Source organism: Indicator indicator, chromosome 14 (assembly GCF_027791375.1).
Source record: "Indicator indicator isolate 239-I01 chromosome 14, UM_Iind_1.1, whole genome shotgun sequence".
In the NCBI taxonomy this organism is placed as follows: Eukaryota; Metazoa; Chordata; class Aves; order Piciformes; family Indicatoridae; genus Indicator; species Indicator indicator.
Window position 1 is genome coordinate 8,262,115 of NC_072023.1, and position 19,239 is coordinate 8,281,353.

General features: G+C 51.2%; 1 protein-coding gene and 1 non-coding gene across 2 annotated transcripts; both read left to right on the forward strand.

The window, feature by feature from the left end:
- Nucleotides 1-4,465: 4,465 nt before the first annotated feature.
- Nucleotides 4,466-11,939, forward strand: RPL3 (ribosomal protein L3). Its single transcript, XM_054386455.1, has 10 exons — nucleotides 4,466-4,500; nucleotides 6,068-6,260; nucleotides 6,766-6,934; nucleotides 7,819-7,954; nucleotides 9,128-9,314; nucleotides 9,704-9,864; nucleotides 10,123-10,224; nucleotides 10,667-10,762; nucleotides 11,112-11,231; nucleotides 11,840-11,939. Exons 1-10 carry the CDS (start codon nucleotides 4,498-4,500, stop codon nucleotides 11,882-11,884), a joined length of 1,212 nt encoding a protein of 403 aa, XP_054242430.1. The 5' UTR covers nucleotides 4,466-4,497; the 3' UTR covers nucleotides 11,885-11,939.
- Nucleotides 9,432-9,524, forward strand: LOC128971557 (small nucleolar RNA U83B). Its single transcript, XR_008489238.1, has one exon. It is a non-coding gene; the product is annotated as a small nucleolar RNA U83B (small nucleolar RNA).
- Nucleotides 11,940-19,239: the final 7,300 nt, after the last annotated feature.

A 19,239-nucleotide genomic window follows, 5' to 3' on the forward strand; every position in this document is an offset into this window, starting at 1 on the left:
CGGGCGGTGCCGGGCTGCGCCGAGCCGTGCCGCGCTGCGCCGTACCGAGCCGCGCCGCGCCTGGCAGCGGCGACGAGCCGCGCGCTCCCGCCGACGGGCACGCGACGCGCTGGGAGCGCGCAGCCGCCGCCGTGCACGTCCGATGGCGGCCGGGCGGGGGTGGGTATGGTTAGGGGGGAGGCGGATGGCTGGAGTGTGAGGAGAGGGTGAGGGAGCAGCAGGTGCAGCATGGGGGCGTTGGGAGGCGGTGAGCACCTCTCCGGTACAAAGGCCCCCACAACATCACCCCCGGGGAGAGGAGCAGGGGTGCTCTGCCGCTTCACTTCGGCAGGGCCTGGCAAAAGTGCGGGGCCAGCTCCCCGCCTGCTCATACCCTCCTGCCATCTGTCTGCCACGTAGGGGGCAGAGGTCTACCACCAGGTCACCACAGGTCTACCACCAGGTCACCACAAGTCTACCACCAGGTCACCACAAGTCTACCAACCTCTATCACCGTCTGCCACATAACCCAAGTATTGCACGCACAAAAGGGTAAGGCTGATCCCTTGGGTGAGAACCAAGGGAAGGTGCCCAAGGGGAGCAGTTGATGGTGCTCCCTGAGCGCAGGCAGCTCCTGCACCCCCACCAGGTGCCTATTGCCATGTAGAGGTGCCTGGTGAGCCTCAAAATGGCACTGCAGCAGTGCTTCTGGCTCTCCTTTCTATTAGCCCTCACCCTACGGGCAGGAAAAAAATCCCCTTGTGAACAAGGAGAGTTCAGGTTTTGGGGAGAGCCCCTGACTCCGGGAGGCAGACTGCTAGATACGCACCTTGCACCATTGAGACTGCAGTCTTGGGAGTCACCTGGGCTTCCATGGAAGTCTACAGCACCACGGCCACCAGCGCAGCCAGGAAGGGATGCTTGGGAAGAAGCCATCCAGCCTTAGGGTGGTTGAAGTTCCTGTGCCTTTGCACAGAGTAGCTGCATACCAGCAGTCCGCTGGATTCTGCAGAGTCCCCAAAAATCTGTATTAATGGGACTGAAATTGAAAGCAAGCCCTTGGGCTGTAATGTGGCTCTCTAAGATCAGCAGCAAAAGCCAAAACCATTCTGAGTCTGCTTCAGCCTGAACACAGCTAAAGCCAAACTGTTCAAATGCTTTAGCTGAGCAGAGATGCTCATACCACCATGGGACATCTCTAAGTTCATTCATTACTGAGATACTCAACTCAAACCAGGCAGCAGCTTTGCTGGAAGCAGTCAGCTGAAGGGCAAAGTGAGAATGCTCTGAGCACTCTATAAGGTCTTACAGTGCCAGAACATTTCAGAGGGCCCAGAAATACAAATTCCCCACACTGACAGCTAAATATTCATGAGTTAGAGGAGATGGATGAAAGAGGGAAGGTTAATGAAGAGGGGAGGCGGTTGGTTTTCCTAAATGGGTGTCTGAAATGCTCCAGTATTCTGGATGAGCAAGGTTTGGACCTGGCCAAACAAACCAAGTACTCAGCAAAAACAGCTGCTTCCACTCCAAACCCAGGTGGAATGATGGTGCTACACCAGACCATCAGCACAGAGGCTGTTGAAGTCATCTCTGGGTCTCAGCTAGTCTGATCTAAAATTTTCCAACCTAAATGTTTCCAGGGAGGCATTGTTTGGACTTTGTCTAAGGCAATTTTAAGCCCTCTTGTTTACAAAGCCTCCTGTATTTGCAGGGCTATTTGTTGTAATTAATTTTTATTAGAAGCTGTGGCAAGTATATCATCCATGTAGTGTAAACAAAAACAATGGACAGACACTCACATACAGCCATAGGATGGTTTGAGCTGGAAGGGACATTTAAAGGTCATCTAATCTAACACCCCCGGCAGGGACATGCTTAACTAGATTAGGTTGCTTAGAGCCTCATCCAGTCTGACCCCTGTTTTGGGATGATGAGCTGCAGCACCAGCACAGCTGGACCCTCAGACCTCTGGTTTGTAATAGTTTCCTTCCAACTGTCTGCCAGGTTAGGACAGTCAATGAAATGTCCTCCAAATGAAGCACCTCTCAGTCTGTAGGACCTTTTTCATGCATGTTTGTATTCAGAGTCCCTCCAGCAAAGCCTCCAGTCTTGTGTTTTACTTAATCTGCCAGGACTGGAGATGAGGAGGGGAGGTAGAAGGTCTCTGGGAGTTGATTAAGCATGTTTAACACTTGGATATGCCCTCAATGATTTCATGGTAGCTGGGTAACCAGCCTCCCCACACTGAATGGCTTTGCTGTGTTACACCTGCACAGCTGGTGGTCAGATTCGGCTCTATAGGTTTGCTTGAACGTTTAATTAATGTTTGCAGTAACTTGGTGTAACTGTAACGTGCAGCACTTACATCACGTTACAGGTCAGCATCCCCTTGCTGGGAATTCAGATGGCTTCCACACGGTGCCACGGTCCCTGGCAGGGAGGGAGGTAGCAGGCTAGGAGCCAGCCTGGAGGCACCAATCTCCTCATGCAGCTGTGTTTGTCAAACACAGCCTGAAGGACATCCTGAAGACAAACTCCAGGTGCACTGTGTGTGGGAAGTTCCAGCCCACCCACCTTTACCATGGTGGGTACTGTAATCTTCATGGCCTTGGGTTTGTATCCCTTTCATACCACAGGCAGTGGTGGATTAAGGCCCTTATAACAACACAAAACCGTCTACTTGTTCCCAGTTTATTCAGCCACTGGATGTAGTGAGGGTGGAACTTATTATTCAGCAGTTTGGGTATTTTCCACAGATAACCTCATGGATGTATCTAATACCATCTGAACCACCCGGATGCTTCATCAGCTTCCTTGCTTTGATGTGTCTTGCAAGGGTTCTTGCACAGTTCACAATCCAGGGAAGTCTGAGGAAACTTCTTTAGTCTGGTCCTATCTGATTTCCCAGTGTCAACGTAGGAGAGTGAATAATTAATTGCCTGTCCCTTAACTCCCTCCCTGTTCAAGTTTCACCTCAGCTTTGTCTTCTCCCCTGCCCTGAAGAGATACTTCAGTGCCAGCTCCTGTGTTGGTGAGTTTCCAATGGGGGCCAAGCCGGTCATCATCTCCCAGAGACACGGCTGGTCCTGGCAGTGCTTATCTGTGTACCAAAAGTGCAGTAAATGGAGCAAGAGAAGTAACACTATGAATAACAACATCTCCAGACAGGTTTCACAGGAAGTCTTACTTTCATTTCCTCTTTCACAGCACGACATTAGTGTCTACATTGGTTTCACTGTTTATTATTAATTCAGCAGTAGCACACAGAGGCCCTGATTGAGCTTGGAGCTGCACTGTACCAAGCACTGTGGGAATACACAGCAGGACACAGCCCCTGGAGAACCCAGCCCAAGAACACGTCCCTGCATGAAACAAGATAAATTATTTGATGTCTTTTTCTATTTTGAAATGCATGCAAAAGTAATGGGTGCCAGTGTTAGCAGTGAATCATATAATCATAGAACATTTGGGGCTGGAAGGGACCTTTAAATGTCATCTAGTCCAATCCTCCTGCAGCAAGCAGGGACACCTTTAACTACACCAGGTTGCTCAGAGCCTCATCCAACCTGACATGGCAGGTTTCCACGGATGGGTTTTCTGTCACCTCTCTGGGCAGACTACACGAGTGTTTTACCACCCTCATTGTAAACAATTTCTTCATATCAAGTCTAAATCTACCCTCTTTTAGTTTAAAACTATTACCCCTTGTGCTCTTGCCACAGGCCCTGCTAAGAAGTTTGTCCCCATGTTTCTTACAGGCCCTTTCAAGTACTGAAATGCTGCAAAAAGGTCTCCGTAGAGCCTTCTCTTCTCCAGGACAAACAACGCCAACTCTCAGTCTGTCCACACAGGAGAGGTATTCCAGCCCTCTGACCATTTTTGTGGCCCTTCTCTGGAGCCACTCCAACAGGTTCATGTCTTTGCTATGCTGTGGACACCAGAGGTGGATACAGTACTTCAGTGGGGGTTTCATCAGAGCAGAATAGAGAGGGAGAATCACCTCCCTTGACCTGATGGCCACACTTCTTTTGATGCAGCCCAGGATATGGTTGGCCTTTTCGGCTGTGAGTGCACACTGCTGGCTCATGTCCAGCTTTTCATCCACCAGTATCCTCAAGTCCTTCTCAGCAGGGCTTCTCTCGATCCCTTCATCCCTTAGCCTGTATTGATATCCAGGATTGCCTGGACCCAGGTACAGGACCTTGCACGTTGAATGGTAGTGGCTTAGCAGTAGTGGTGGATTGTGAGCTGTAGGCAAGCAATGGGACATGAATGCCGGGAACGTGAGATGCGGTTATTCTCCCGTGGCGCAGCAGCCCCCGCTCGTGGCCGCCCGCGTACCCTCCTAGGTCCCCTTTCCACCCATAGCGCTGCGCACGCATCCCCCCCCCCCCGCCACGTCTCGCGACACCGGTGCGCAACACGCACATCCGGCACGCGTCACTGGGGGCGGGGCATATATAAAATCTACGCACGCGGCTGCTGTCGGCCCTTCCGGCCCAGCGCGGGGACGAGATGGTAGGTGCTGCTGGAGATGGCGGCGTCAGGGGCCAGCCGCACCATCCCTCTTGCATCGGCGCCATCCCGACCGCGGCGGCTGCCTGCCTCTGCGCCCACCCCGCCGGGTCCCAACGGGAAGCGGCGGGGGGCTGATTTCAGGGCTCGGCTGTGGCAGGCGCCGTGGGCGGGCGAGGCCTTGCCTTGGGGACGCTGGCCGGGCCTGCTTGGTGCCCACGGTGGTGGGCGACCGTGAGAAGGGCGCTTGGCGTGAGACGGGGTTTGCTGTCCTTTTCTTTAGGAAGGGAAAGGGATCATCTCTAGGGAGGTCGCGGCAGTAATGTCTGCTTGGCCAGGCATTCGGGTCACGGCGTGCTTGGGGGCCGGGAGTACGGTCAAAGTGAGGCTGCTTTGTGCGCCTTTGCAAATGCAGCGAGGCTACGGCGCGGGGACGCAAGTAGACAGGTGGTGATCCATCTGCTGCGGTTCCCCCTTTAATCTGCAGGAATACATTTCGCGTTTGATGGTGTGTCTCGTAGGTGAAGGTATTGCACTGGCAGCCTTCAAAATTGAGTACTTGGTGCTGCCACATGATTCATGAACCCAAAAAAGGGTCCTTTTGGGGGCTGTTAAACTTTTGTGGGTCGCTAGCGCCGTGTAGTGTTTTTCTTGGCTTTGGGTGCGAGGCTGGATGGTGTTGAGCTGAGAGTTTTCGGGGCAGAACCTAGCCTGGATTGGCCCTCGGGTTGCAGGGCGAGGCTGCAGGGCAGGTTTTCAGAAAAAAACCTGCACTTTTACCTGAAGCGGCTACTTCAAAGGTGGACGTTGGAATACTGTTCTGCAGCTTTTCGAACTCTGCTTTTCATAGCGTTGCTGACTCGTTGCAGTGCAGCTGTCTGTGCCTCGCCGTTTTCTCGTGGCTGAGATGTTTTCTGTTGGAGGGGGCCTCTAAGAAAGATGGGGACAATCTTCAGCAGGGCCTATTGCAAAAGGACAAGGGGTGATGGTTTTAAGATACAAGTGTAGATTAAATTAGATATAAGGAAGAAATTGTTTATAGTGAGGGTGTTCAAGCACTGGCATAGGTTGCCCAGAGAGGTGACAGAAGCTCCATCTCTGGAAACGTGCCAGGGCAGGTTGGATGGGTCTCTGAGCAATCTGCTGTAGTTGAAAATACCCCTGCTCACTGCAGAGGGGTTTGATGAGATGACACTTGAAGGTTCCTTACAACCCAAACCATTTTAAGACTTTTCTGCTGTTCTGGGAAGCATTGAAGTTCTGGTGGCTTCTGTGGCCAGACTGCAGCTTGTGTGGTTCCCCAACTAGAGTGGGGACTTGGCAACATCTTCAATTTGAAATAGAGGGGATGTTGGAGAAATACAGGATGTAGTTGGGGCATGAGGATTACATTCTTATTATAATGGAATTTAGAAGCCACTAAGCTGATAAAAACATTTCTAGAACACAAAATGTCATGTATATTTATCCACAGTCATGCTTTAGGCAAGAAGAGGATTGGCTTTGGCCCTTGAGTCAGTTTAAGTGAATCTCTCAAGCAAGGGTGAAATGTTTATTTTTCTCTCTTCAGTCTCACCGCAAGTTCTCTGCTCCGAGGCATGGCTCTCTGGGCTTCTTGCCCCGCAAACGCAGCAGCAGGCACAGGGGCAAGGTGAAGAGCTTTCCCAAAGATGACCCCAGCAAGCCTGTCCACCTTACTGCCTTCTTGGGGTACAAAGCTGGCATGACCCACATTGTCCGTGAAGTCGACAGACCTGGATCCAGTACGTATCAGTGTTCCTTTTAACAGAGGACGTGGCTTTCTTTTCTTTACAAATGGCCAAAGATAATCTGGTTTTTAGTGGCTCTGGATTTTAGTCCTAGCTTGACTTTTAAGCGTGTGCAAAGTTCTCAAGTGGGTGGAATATAAGGGAAGCCAAACCCCTCCCACTTCAATGTGAGTGATGTCCCAGCAGCAATCCCTTTTATCTAGCAGTGTCTGTCTTGTTAATGGGCCTGTTTCTGAGATGCCTGATGGTCTGGGTTAGCTGTAGTGTAACCTTTGGCACGTTTTTGCTGATTGCCCAGCCCTGAATGCGATGCTGTTGCTTGCTACCCTCCATTTTGCCTCTTGGACTTTGTTTCCTGCTGAGCCATTTGCTATTTGGTCACTTCACTATGGATCTTTGTGAAAAGAATTTGAGTCATTTAAACTTTTTTGTGTGAGATAGTCTGTTTAGTGGCTGATGCTGGTGTTCATTGTTGTGCTGTGTTTCTCTCTTCATCCAGAGGTCAACAAGAAGGAGGTGGTTGAGGCAGTCACTATAATAGAGACTCCTCCCATGGTCATTGTGGGCATCGTGGGATACGTTCAGACTCCTCGCGGTCTCCGTAGCTTCAAGACTGTCTTTGCTGAGCACATCAGCGATGAGTGTAAGCGTCGCTTCTACAAGAACTGGTAAGAGGGCAGGGCTGCTGCTTCCTGCCTTATTTCATGCTGTGGTTTATTTCTTCTGCTGGGTTGCAGATGGTGCTAGAACAGCTTTTTGAAGAGATTTTTCAGCTATTAGTGTTTGGCCTTAAGTGGTCTAGTAATGGGATGTGTTGGAGGAATGGCTCTGGGAGGGTGACAATGTAATGTTAGTTGGCACCCTTCTTGGCACAGAAGTGACAGTAGAGGGCTTTGCCTGAGGTCTCCTTAACAGGCTACAAGTGATGATACCTCGACGGGCGGACATAAGGAAATCGCCTCTGGCGCTTGTTGTTGAGTGTCGAGTACTGACTGTAGCCCAGCGTTCTCAGGAACGGGGGAGGACAAGTGTCACCTCTGATGGCTGTTCCAGGCATTGTTGTTGTGATTCAAAGTGTGCACATTTGCCCACTGCAGCTCCAGCTTGTCTAGAGCTTACAGCCTGTTAGTGAACTCTGCAGGGTGAAAAGACAGAGTAGAGCAATAATCTCTCAAGGGTGTTACAGTAAGGACCTTACTGTCAGGCATAGCTCGGGCTTAGGAGGGTGGAAATGGTGCTCTGAAGCGGCAGTCACCTGACAATGGCTTTAAAGATCTGGTTTTTTTTCTGTTATTCAACATCTCTCTACAGTCTTTTGTCTTCTGTACTGTGAATATTAATGTGCTTTGGAATTCATGGCAGCTCCGCTCAGCTTTGGCAACTTGGCCACTGTCTGATGAGCTCCAGGCTCCGCTTGCCAGTGGAAAAGAGTCCTTAGAAGCTGGCAATGAGCCAAAACCAGCTGAGGTGGCAGCTCCTTCCGCTCATCCCCTCTTCCCTGGGGGATTGATGAAGGGCTTAGCCAAACCTTGTCTCTGCTCTGCTCCTGAAGGCACAAGTCCAAGAAGAAGGCCTTCACCAAGTACTGCAAGAAATGGCAAGATGAAGAGGGCAAAAAGCAGTTGGAGAAAGATTTCAATAGCATGAAGAAATACTGCCAGGTTATTAGAGTCATGGCTCACACTCAGGTAAGTGTCTGTGGGATGCACATGGAAACAGCTAAGAGAGCAAGCATAAAAATGGATCCATCTCTGCAAGGGGTTTCTGCCCTTTCCTGCAGCCTGCTGCTACCTGTTAAGCATGGTACTTCATTCTGTACAAAGCAGGTGCTTACAGAATGCTTGAGGATCATTGAAAGCAGCTGCTGGCAATCTTGTGAAGCAGTGTCCAAAAGAGACTGACCCATAGTAGGAATTTCTTGGACTCAGTCCTCTTCTGATGCCATGTAGACCTAGGCTCTCTTAATTCCAGCTACAAATTAAAATGGGCTGAACACTGAACTTGAGGGGTTGTATGGTCAGTATCATTGCAGGCCACATTCTTATAGGGTCTGCAAACACTCAGAGGCTTTCGGTGGCTTCTGTTGCTCAGCTGGAGATGGTGGCACATACTTTGTATCCCTGCCAGACTTTCTTGGGGGAGGCAGTTAAATCTCTGAGCTGGCTCTAAGTGCGGTAAGATGTCTAGTTATGACATCTCTAATTTTAATAGAACTCATTTGCCATTCCAGACAGCAAAGGTGATATTGCAGCTGCTGTTGATACTCCTGTCAGGCCCTCTGTGCTAAATATAGTAGAAGTAACTGTAAATGTGACCCAAAGTGTCCTTGAGTGTGGCAGGCTGTTTCAAAGACTCACAGAATGCCTCTGGCTGGAGAGGACCTTTAAAGATCATCTATTCCAACCCTCTTGCCACAGGCAGGGAATTCTTCCACTAGATAAAGTTGCTCAAAGCCCCATCAAACCTGATAGCCAGTGATAGAGCATCCACAGCTTCTGTAGGCAGCCTGTGCTATAGTCTGTCTCACTGCCCTCATAAAATAAATTCTACCTTATGCTCCATGTGAATTACCCTCTTCAGTTTAAAACCATTGCCTTGTGTTACCTCCTGCCCTTCCAGGATGGACTTTGGCTGGTGGCTGTGGAGTCAGAATTCTATAGGTAGCATAGAACTACCAAATACTGTGATACATCATTTCAGCCACAAAACAGCTTTTCTTCTTGCTGTAGGACCTAAAGTAAGTTTTAGTTATATATGTTGGAGAATGATGATGAGACCAGGACTAGAAGGGTACTGGACTGGTTAATGTAAGGTCCATCTTGGAAGCCCAGGAACTAAACTTCATCCTCTCTGTTTTCCAGATGCGCTTGCTTCCCCTGAGACAGAAGAAGTCTCACCTGATGGAAATCCAGGTGAATGGTGGCACTGTTGCTGAAAAAGTGGATTGGGCCCGGGAGAAGCTGGAACAGCAGGTGCCTGTGTCATCTGTCTTTGGTCAGGATGAGATGATAGATGTCATTGGAGTCACCAAGGGCAAGGGATATAAGGGTAAGTGCATGGAAGTTCTCTTCTTTGTGATTGGAAATAGTTTTTAATGAAATGCTAGCCTGGAGTTTTCACAAGTGTGTGGGCTAAGAGCTGGGGAGGTAAATCCACACTGCTGTCACAGTTCAATGATGAGACCATGGAATGAGCGCTGGGCACAGCGCCTGACACCCATGAGGAGTCATTCCATGCTGCCTTCCTTCTGAGAACACAACCCTTGGACATGGGCAGGGTGCTTCACCAGGAAACGGTCATTCTGGGATGCCAGCTCTGGGCTTTCCTTCTGTTACCTGGGGACAGCAGCTTGAAATGTGGCTTGAACTCTATAGTTCAACAACTTGGTGACATCTCAGCTTGACAGTCCTTAGCAAGACTGCTTTGGTATCTTTCAGGTGTCACCAGCCGCTGGCACACCAAGAAACTGCCCCGCAAGACTCACAGGGGCCTGCGCAAAGTGGCCTGTATTGGAGCCTGGCACCCTGCTCGGGTGGCTTTCTCTGTGGCCCGTGCTGGTCAGAAGGGCTACCACCATCGGACTGAAATCAACAAGAAGGTTTGTGTCCAAACACCTGGGAGGAAAGGAGGTCACTTGCTGCGTGACAGTGAACAGAGTGGAGACTTTTGCTTTGGATATTTCTGTTTGTTTGAATGTTGTCTTGGGGACAGTAACCATACTCTGTTGGATAACCATAAAATTCTTGTATGTTTTTTGAAGTGCAACAGATGTTTCTCTCCAAGCCTATGCATTTTGGCTGATGACAGGCCTGTTCTCCTACCTTGTGCTAAGCCAGAAACCCTTATATGTTTTTAGATCTACAAGATTGGCCAGGGTTACCAAATCAAGGATGGAAAGCTGATCAAAAACAATGCATCAACTGATTATGACTTGTCTGACAAGAGCATCAACCCTCTGGTGAGTTTTTGCAGCTCTATGGGGAGAGTACTCTTGTAAGCTGCAGTCTGAGGCAAATACAAGGCCTGGTATAAATTGCAGCATGAGTGAAGAGCTCTCAAGATAAAAACCGGGCTGCTGTTGGGTGATGTTGCTTACTCCTCAGCATTGACTTGTGTTTGATGTGTGCCGATAGTATGGAGATGTTAACAAACCTCAAAATGATATTTCTAAATAAGGAAGAGCAGGGGGAGCAGCTCTTGCTGCTGTTTCTCAGAAAGAGCCTTACAGCAGTGAGTAAATTGCTGTATCAAATTTAACCACTGAAAGGTCATGCTGGAAATGGAATTTCAGTGACCTTGGGCGCCACAGGCCCAGAAGCAGCGTGAGAACGTTAAGCTGTAGGCAGATGTTACCACTGGTCCTGGTTATACAGAGCACTAACTGTTGTCTCCTTGCTCAGGGAGGCTTTGTCCATTATGGTGAAGTGACCAATGACTTCATTATGCTGAAAGGCTGTGTTGTTGGGACCAAGAAGAGGGTCCTAACCCTGCGCAAGGTGAGTAGTGCAACTTGCTGTCAAATGGGTGGAACAGCTAAGTTAGCCGTGCTGTCTTGGCGTTCATGTTGCCAGCTAATAAAAATGCACATGAAGTCACCTCATACTAAGACCCTGGGTATAGCCTAAGGTCCTCTCAATGGTTAATTTGGTCCAGGACTGTTTGTAGTGAAGGGCATGCTCTAGCGTTCAGTGTTCCTACAGACCATAAGGACAGGAGCAGGTAGACTTGGGCTTGCTGGGCTCATTCTTCTGTGCAGTAGCAACTGAAGTGTCAGGTCACAGTGGCTTAGGTGATAAGAATTAGACGGAAAGGTGCTGCAGCATACTCACTTGGCATCTCTTGCAGTCTCTGCTTGTGCAGACCAAGCGTCGGGCCCTGGAGAAGATTGACTTGAAGTTCATTGACACAACCTCCAAATTTGGTCATGGCCGCTTCCAGACAGCTGAGGAGAAGAAAGCTTTCATGGTAAGGACACTTTCTCCAAGTGGCAGCTTTAAGGGGCTCATCCTGCCCCAACCAGTGGTTAAAACTGTTGAGGGGCTTGGGATCTTGCTTCCCCTGTAGCATTGGTACCTGAGAGGTGTTGCTATGTTGGGGCACAAGTTGCCCAGATGAGGGCAGAGATGAGGTGTGGGACAACCACTGAACAGTATCTTGTCACCGGTGGCAGATGGCTCTGTAATTGTGTTCCTGCTGTGGGCTACTCTTGGCTGTGGTGGCTCATGGTGGGCTCTGGGTGGTGGCATTCTCAATTTGTCACTTGCTGGAGAAAGCCCTTGCCAGGTCAGAGCCTGCAGGCTGCATGGGAAGTTCCCCACAAGGTGGCACCAGCAGTTTTGTACACGTGAAAGCACTGATTTGGTGCAGTGTGGAGCTGTATCAGCTCTCTAGACCTAGAACCTCTAGCTGTGGGGATGGGGCTTGGGATTTCCAACAGGCTGCAACAATGAGGGTGTTTGGGTTGGGGTTTTGCCTTAGTTTATTTGCAGCAAGAAGAGATTTACAGTGTTGTAATAGGGCTATGATGAAGTCTTTGGTGCAGACTGCTGCTTACAGAGTTTGTTTTCTTTCAGGGACCACTCAAGAAAGATCGTATTGCAAAAGAGGAGACAGCTTAATGTGTGGAGCAGTCCTGTGGCCTGTGTGCTCTCAGACCAAAAAATAAACATTTTGACAAAATTCTTTGCCTCTTGGTTTGTACATTGCTGTCATGTCTGGTACTCTTACTGCAGGCCCTGTGCATAGGACCAACCAAACCAAAGAAGCCAGTAAAGGTGGAATTCATGAGTACTCAACTGTGACTGTAGGGCTCCTGTAATGAGAAGCTGCTGTTGCTGGTTTTGGAGAGCAAAGATTTGGTGTAGAGCAAGGTTTTGCTGGTTAGTTGTGTGAAATAGTAAAGCAGGCCCTGAATGTGTTTGCAATCTGTCCTCTGCTGGGTGGGGAGAGAGCTCCTTGGAGTCAGATGGGTTTTGAATCAAAACTGCTCTAGACAGTTGAACCATTGTACTGGGGTAGGTGGCTGATGATCCGCACTGACTTGGGTACCCCCCAGTTCCTGTAGGACAGAGGAGAAGTAACCTGCAGGCTGTCTGCAAAAGCAGGTTGATGGTGTTCTTGAGAGCAGAAGGTAATAGGTGATGTGACAAATTCTCCTGAATTCACAGGAGCTTGGTATTGCTGAATCAATTTCCCATGCCTGCTGAATGGCTCTGCTTGGTGACAGAAAGCAGGCCCAGCTGGGAGGGGAGGAGGGTGACTTCTGCACCTGAGGAGGCAGTGAGTGCTGCTTGTCTTGTTACCATAGGCTCAAAATACTTGGCCAGCTCTTGGAGAGACTGGCAGGTCCCAGCTGGTCAGAAGAAGAGCAGGGGAGAAGTAGCACCTGTGTAGGGTCTAGCTCTGTACTGTACCAGTCCTGACAGGCATCCTGGTGCCAGGAGCTGGTGGGGTCTTATACCAAGAAAGGCAGCAGTGGCCCTGAGTGCTTGTCTGCCTGCAGCCGTGAAAGTGAGATCACTTGTGCTTCAGGCTGTGGCCTGACCAAAGGTTGGTGTAAATTTAGATAACTGCTGGCAGATCCTTCACTGCCCATAATTGGAGAGGTGGGAGCAACTGAGGCTGTAACTGTCTAGATCTACACACAGGAGTGCAGCACTGCTCTGAGATGGAGCCACTTTGATGCTGTTTGGTCTCGTGTGGAAAGGTGGATGTAGAGAATATTTCCTGTGGTGATACAGGAGGGCCTTCTAAGAGTTAAAAGGTGGCAAGAAGGAGGAAAAACATTTACCTTGTTTCCCTAGAAACCAGACTGTATGACTGCACAAGCTGGCTGCCTCCCTGTCAGCTTCATTTAATACATGAACCTGCTGGCTCACTTCAGCCAAATGTAACAAGAGAGGTCTCACCCGTGAATTCTATTTATTGTTTTTTCTCCTCAAGTCTTAAACCAGCAGGTAGATGGAGAAGAGCCTTAAATCAATATTCCCCTCCTGCAGGAAGGTGGAATTCCCAACCTCTGCCTGTAGAGGCTGCACTTTTATGAGCATTGTTGGAGAGAGATTTTCCTGCCTGTTAGTAAGCCTTAGGTGGTCTTTTCACTTGGCAGTGAGTTGGCTGTTTTCAAAGCATGTATGAGCTAGCTGGCTAGTCAGTGCATGGCTCTAAGCCAGCCCTATTTGCTACTGCTGATCCAACCAGTCAGATGCATCCAAGGGAACTGGGATTATCAGGATAAACTGGGCTGTGTTGGATGAGCATCCCTGACAAGCCATGTGCTGCTTTGATGAAGTTCTGTAGCAAGTGCTTCGTTTTACCAAGGCATGCCTTGTGGTGAGAGTTCTGCTCTGAGTGTATTTTGAAGCAGCAATGGTAGTGAAGCCAGTTCTTAGTCAAATTAGCACTGAATTAGAAGGAAGTAGTCCTGAAGAGATGCCATCCTCATGGAAGATGCTCAGCTCACGTCTAGCAGGAGCTGCTTTGACTTCAGATCCAGTGCCATCCCCGGCTTTGTTTATTCTTGAAGCGGTAGTTGCCGAGAGATAGAACACTAGCTGTGGGGGGAAAGACCTACAAAAAATGTTTTTTACTCTTCCATCCTGGTGACCAAAGGACACCCAACGTCAGGAGGTGGCGCTCCTCCCTCTGTAGATGGTGTGTGGGACACTTGTCCCCAAGGGTTATTGGTGGGACTGACCTGAAGAAAAGCTGTGCTTCGCTGAAGCCAGGTCACTCGAGCTATGGGGTCCCTCTTGGCCTCTTGGAGGGCTCCACTGTAGCCTTGTGGTGCCACTCGGGCACTTTGCTGGGGAGCTCCGAGGATCTAGGTTTGGGATATCCCCACCAAGCTCTGTGGATGGGAGGGGAAGCCAGGGGATGCCAAGCTGGCTTTGGCAAAGCTTCCTGCTTCCGATGGCTGCATCTGCCCAGCAGCCCTCATCCCCTCCAAGCCTTCCTTCTCCTGCAGAGCATCTGTCCTCTGTTTCAGCCACAGTGCCCAGTGTGATAGACAGCAATCAATGCAGGTCACCTATCGGTTCAAGAATCCCAAGAGCGCAGAAACTGATTTTTAGAGTGGACTTTTAAATTATTATTTGTTTAAACCTCCTTCTCTTCATATTGAGCTCTTTCTCTTTGGCAGGGTCGTCTCACCCTGCCTTCCCCTGCCACAGACCCCTGGTGGCACTGCTTGAGTGCATCTTCCCTGCTCCAAAATGACCAACAACAACCTTGTGTGCTCAGAAAAGATTCTGTGCCTTGGTGATGCTCACACTAACCCTGTGGGAGGACAGTCACGGCCCCGACCCCACTGAAATAGCACAAGGCACCGTGGGAATGTGCCCTGTCCCAGCTGGTGCTGAGAGGGCCATGGCTGGGAAGAGGAGCTGGGTTTCACCCCCCAGCACCCGGTGCTCCCCAGCTGCCAGCAGCACAGGGGCTGGGACCCAGTGCTCCCAGTGGGAGGGCCACTTTTCCAGTGTTCCCGGGGTCGCATCTGGCTCCAGCACTGCTTCTTTCCCTTGCCAGAGATGAAACGAGACGCAGCTGCGACGCTGGAGCAGAGACGTTAGAAGCGTGTGAGGACGCCCGGGGGGGTGAAAAAAAAGCAGGTTCAAGTCGGAGGTCTTGGCTCCCACAATCAGCTTCACAAGTGGCCCAGCTGACACTCCTGTCTCCCGCCCCAGCCCCTGCCTTTGATCCCAGTGACAGGCAGGGAGCTTCAAGCATGCTTGACTGGAAAGAAGGGCTGACGAAATTGCCCCGGGGGAGCTGTGGCTGAGTTCATGCACCGCCTGGTGGCTTTTCTGCAGGAGCTCTGCTGAGCTTCTTCAAGTGCAGCCTGTGTTTGATTTGCAGCCTCCCCAGCCCGAGGACTGTTTCCCAACCTGACAACTCTCTGGCTTCTCATCAACCCTTAGAAGTGCTTTCAGGACCTGGGGGGTGGATGCAGCGAGGAGATGGGTTCCCACAGAGGTCAGGTCCTCCCTGTTGAGGCTCAAGGGAGTGATAGGCATCCCTGCTCCAGGACCAGAGCCCTGGGGGGACCCCAAGCTCCTCATGCCAAGGCAAAGCCAAAGTCAAAGCTTCACCATCTCCATAGCTGCTGTGGCCTCACTGTCAGTGGCGATGGGGCAGTGCTGCTCCCCAGCCAGGCACAGAGCTTATGGGAGCCCACCAAGTTTTGGGAAGCCTCCTCATCCCCCTGCAGTGTGGCACTGGGGAATCACTTGTTTCTGCAGCAGCCATCAGGCACAGCAGGGAAGACTAAATTTATCTCCTACCACCTCCCAGCTTCCTCAAAACATGCCATAGGGCTGCTCTCCTTTCCCAGAGGGGACAGCTGCTGTGCTGGGGGGGCCCAGGTGCTATTCAGGAGGTAGTGCCTGGGTTTAGCCCCAGTGCTCAGCAGCACTCTTGGTAGCATGTGCAGCACTGAATCCAAAATGAAGGATTGAAGTGGGAGAAGGCATATGCCTGCATCCAGTCCAGTGCCCTAAGAGACATGGGGGCACCTCCTGAGGCTGTCACCTGGCTCAAACATCACTTCATGCTCAGCCACCACATCACAGGGTTTTTAAAATATGAATTTTTACATTTCTTTATTGACACCAGTGATGGCAGAGACTGAATTCAGCCAGAAAGGGCCATCCCTGCCTGCTGCATGTGGCTGTGTGTGTGGCCGGTAAGAGAGGCTCCCCCCAGGTGCAGCCTCCCACAGAGTTGAATCCCCCTCCCACCAGCTTTATGGCTGGAGCTGTCTGCTGTGTGCTCTGCTCCTATCCACCTCCATGTTCAAGGGCTGGATAGAAACCAAAGTTCATTTTTCCCCTTGGGAATCAGCCAGCAGCCGGGGCCCTGGCTGGCCAGGCGGTGAGGAGCTGTTGATGGCAGGAGGTATTTATAATCTTTGTTTGGTTCCAGCAGGGCTGGACGCCTACTCCCGCTTCCCTCCATACAATGAGATCAAACAGCTCTGGGACATTTCCTCACTCCTCACAGATGAAATCCCTGCATCTGCTGCCCTGCTCTGCCCTGCCTGGGGCTTCAGCCTCTTCCTTCCCTGAGAGTTTTGGGCTGTTGCTGCTACTGTCCTGAAATGGGGGATTTCTTTCTTTTCCCCTCTCCCCTCCACTTTCAGAGCTCATGGGGGAGGGATGCAGGGGGACTGGAACTGTGGCACCTTCACCCTTTGGCTTCATCCCCAGTCCCATTTCTGAGGGACCTCAGTGAGGGTCCATGACAGATCTGACAGTTCCTGTCCCCATGGATGTCACTGTGACTGGAGGTAAGAAACCAGGAATATGCCTGCTCCTGGTGAGGGGAAGGTGCTGCCAGAAGTTTATTTCTCTGTCCCACACTTGCATCCACTTCCTCTGTGCCTATCCCTGGTGATGAGTAGGGATAAGGGGAGGGTGAGGTCCAGGAGTGAGGTATGGCTATGTTGTCCAGGTTGTCTGTACCACCAGTGATGCAAAGTGGAGGATGACATCCCTGCTGTGGAAACCTGCTGCTTCTGACCCCATCCCAGCCAAGGGTCCTTGCCATACTGCTATGTCAGGGATCCCTCTTTCCACAAAGCTATTTTGCTCTCAGGATCTCTCTCAGGATCAATGGGAGACCACAGCCACTGCTGCCAGAGATGCTGGAGGAACAGTGTGCAGCATCCCTAGGTAGATGATCCCAAGCACTGGCAAAGGCTGACTGTCCCCCAGGTTTGCTTGGGGCAGAGCAGAAACATTCTCCCAACACCCAGCCACTGACCAGTGAGAGGCTTCCCTGGGGGACAGACCCCTGGCATGCCAAGTGGTCAGCAGAACCTGCAGCTGGCTGTGTCTGAAGCTGTGCTGTGCTGTCCTGTCTGTCTCCCTAGCACGTTCCAGCTCCTGCCTCCCAGCAAGCACCTTCCCCAGGTGTCCCTGGTGCCGGGGGGCTGCTGGTGCGGGGGGAGGCCTGGCTGCAGGCAGGGTCTGCAGCTGCTTTTCATGTCCTCCCTCCCCAGCCTGGCTCACACTTGCTCTTTCAGCAGATCCCTCTGATCTCGAGGATAATTATGGATGTCAGGTTTGGGGCAGCCAAGAGGGAAATTTGGAGGGGGGGAGATGGCAGAAAGCAGCAGGGGGACAGTGAGGGCTGGGGAAGGGCAAAGTGGGGTAGGTGCTAGTGGGACTTTAGCACCATTTCACCTGGATCCTGCCCTGCTCCATGTCTAGGTGCTGCAGCAGCCCTTTGCCCCTTGCAGTTCAGTGCTGCCTCCCCATTTTGGGGTCTGCATCTTCCCCCTGCAGTGCCTGCATAGACTGCGACTGTCCAGCTCTGTCGATCTTGGCCCCTTGCATGCAGCCTGGCTCACTCCTTTTCTGCATACACACAGCTACTGCCCTGCACTGACCAGGACTGGGGAGGGAACATGAGAGTACAAAATTCTTTCCACCCTCCATCACATACTGCTTTGCTTCTTACACCCCAGAGTAGGATGGACCTTCACAGCATCTCCTCCTGGAGCAAGCTGGGGTGTACTTGGAGGGCCAAAATGCACACATTCACCCCAATTCAAGCCTTCAGTGCCACTTCTTCTTCAGTGTGAGCCTTCCTCCCAAAAGGAAACCCTAGGTAAGACCTCTCATACCTCTCTCCTCCTAGCCCTGGGAAGCTGAGCCAGGTCTCTCAGGGGTGGGGGCATGGGATGGGTGCCAATGGCTCAGCCGCCAGAGGAAGCAGGAGAGACAGTGGTGAGGCAGGGACCCAGGTGCAAACCTGTGCAGGTAGCAGGGCCGTGACTCAGCCATACCACAGTGCCTCAGCCACCAGTATGACCATGGCCAGGAGGGCTCTGGCAGAGAAACCAGACAGGCCACTGTCCTTGCTGCCCACCAGCATTTTGCTGCAGCAGCCACACTTGGCCAACCCAAGGTTTATAGGGTGCAGGAGTGCTGAGTTTCCAATTTTAGCTCCCCAAAGGTTTTCTTTCCCTCCAGAAAGGGATGATGTCAGAGTCTGATTGGGTGCCCCCATGGAGACCCTTTCTCCTTGCATACAACCTTCTCTCTTCCTCCCCCTTCTCTGCAAAGAGTTAAATCTTTCTCTTCAGCTCAGCACTTCTCCCCTCCCTCCTGCCCCCGGGATAATGTTTAACCCAGCCTATTGCTACTTAAATATCGATGACCTCAGGCAGGTTTTGTTATCGTCTGGAAACACCTGATGCATGTGTCACCAGCAAGAGTTTTTCTCGTCTCAAGTACACCGGCAACCCTTGAACTCACACTGGCTTTTCCTTTCCCACCCCACCGCCGACTGCCCCTGCCCGCGGGCACTGGAACCAATGGCTGAGGCTTTGCTGGCTGCTGAGAAGCTCCTGTGGGCTTCTTGTTCTCTCCTAATTGCAGGGGACAAAGACAATGGGGTGGAAGGGTGTATTCCTTCTCTCCTTTCTCAAAGAGTAGCTATTGCTGCCCACCATCCATCACTAGCTGAGCAGGCTCAGCTGGAACTTGGTAGACCACCTTCCTCTGCACTGACTCTGTGCTCTCCCACCTCATGTGAGGATGGACAAAGCCTGGATGGGAGCTTGGCTCTTCAGAATGCCTTCTGGGCTTTCCTGGGGTAGCAGCAAAGCCCCACATAGAGAAGGATGCCTCACCCTCTCTTCCTCTGTCCTCCAGGTCAGAACTGGGACAACAACATGGGGCTGAGCAGGCTGGAACTGAAAGTCTTGAAGACTGTGATGGAGGACAGGATAGAGAAAAATGGGCAAAAGAGAAAGTGAGAAAGGGGAGGCTGGGAAGGGGTTGGAGATGTCCTGGGAGGGTATTATGTGTCCACCTTAGGCAAAAGGGGCTTTTACAAGGGCAAAACCACATCCTAGATGACTTTGGGACAACTGGTCCCCTGAGCTGGGTGCATGGAAATGGAGGTGACACCTCAGGAGCTGTAAAGCAGCTGGGGTTTCCTGCCAGCTCCACCAGCCATGTGAACA

Coding starts and splice junctions, on each gene's coding strand:
- RPL3 (XM_054386455.1), top strand. Junction 9,315..9,703: donor CAAGGGCAAGGGATATAAGG/GTAAGTGCATGG, acceptor GGTATCTTTCAG/GTGTCACCAGCCGCTGGCAC. Junction 10,763..11,111: donor GGGTCCTAACCCTGCGCAAG/GTGAGTAGTGCA, acceptor CATCTCTTGCAG/TCTCTGCTTGTGCAGACCAA.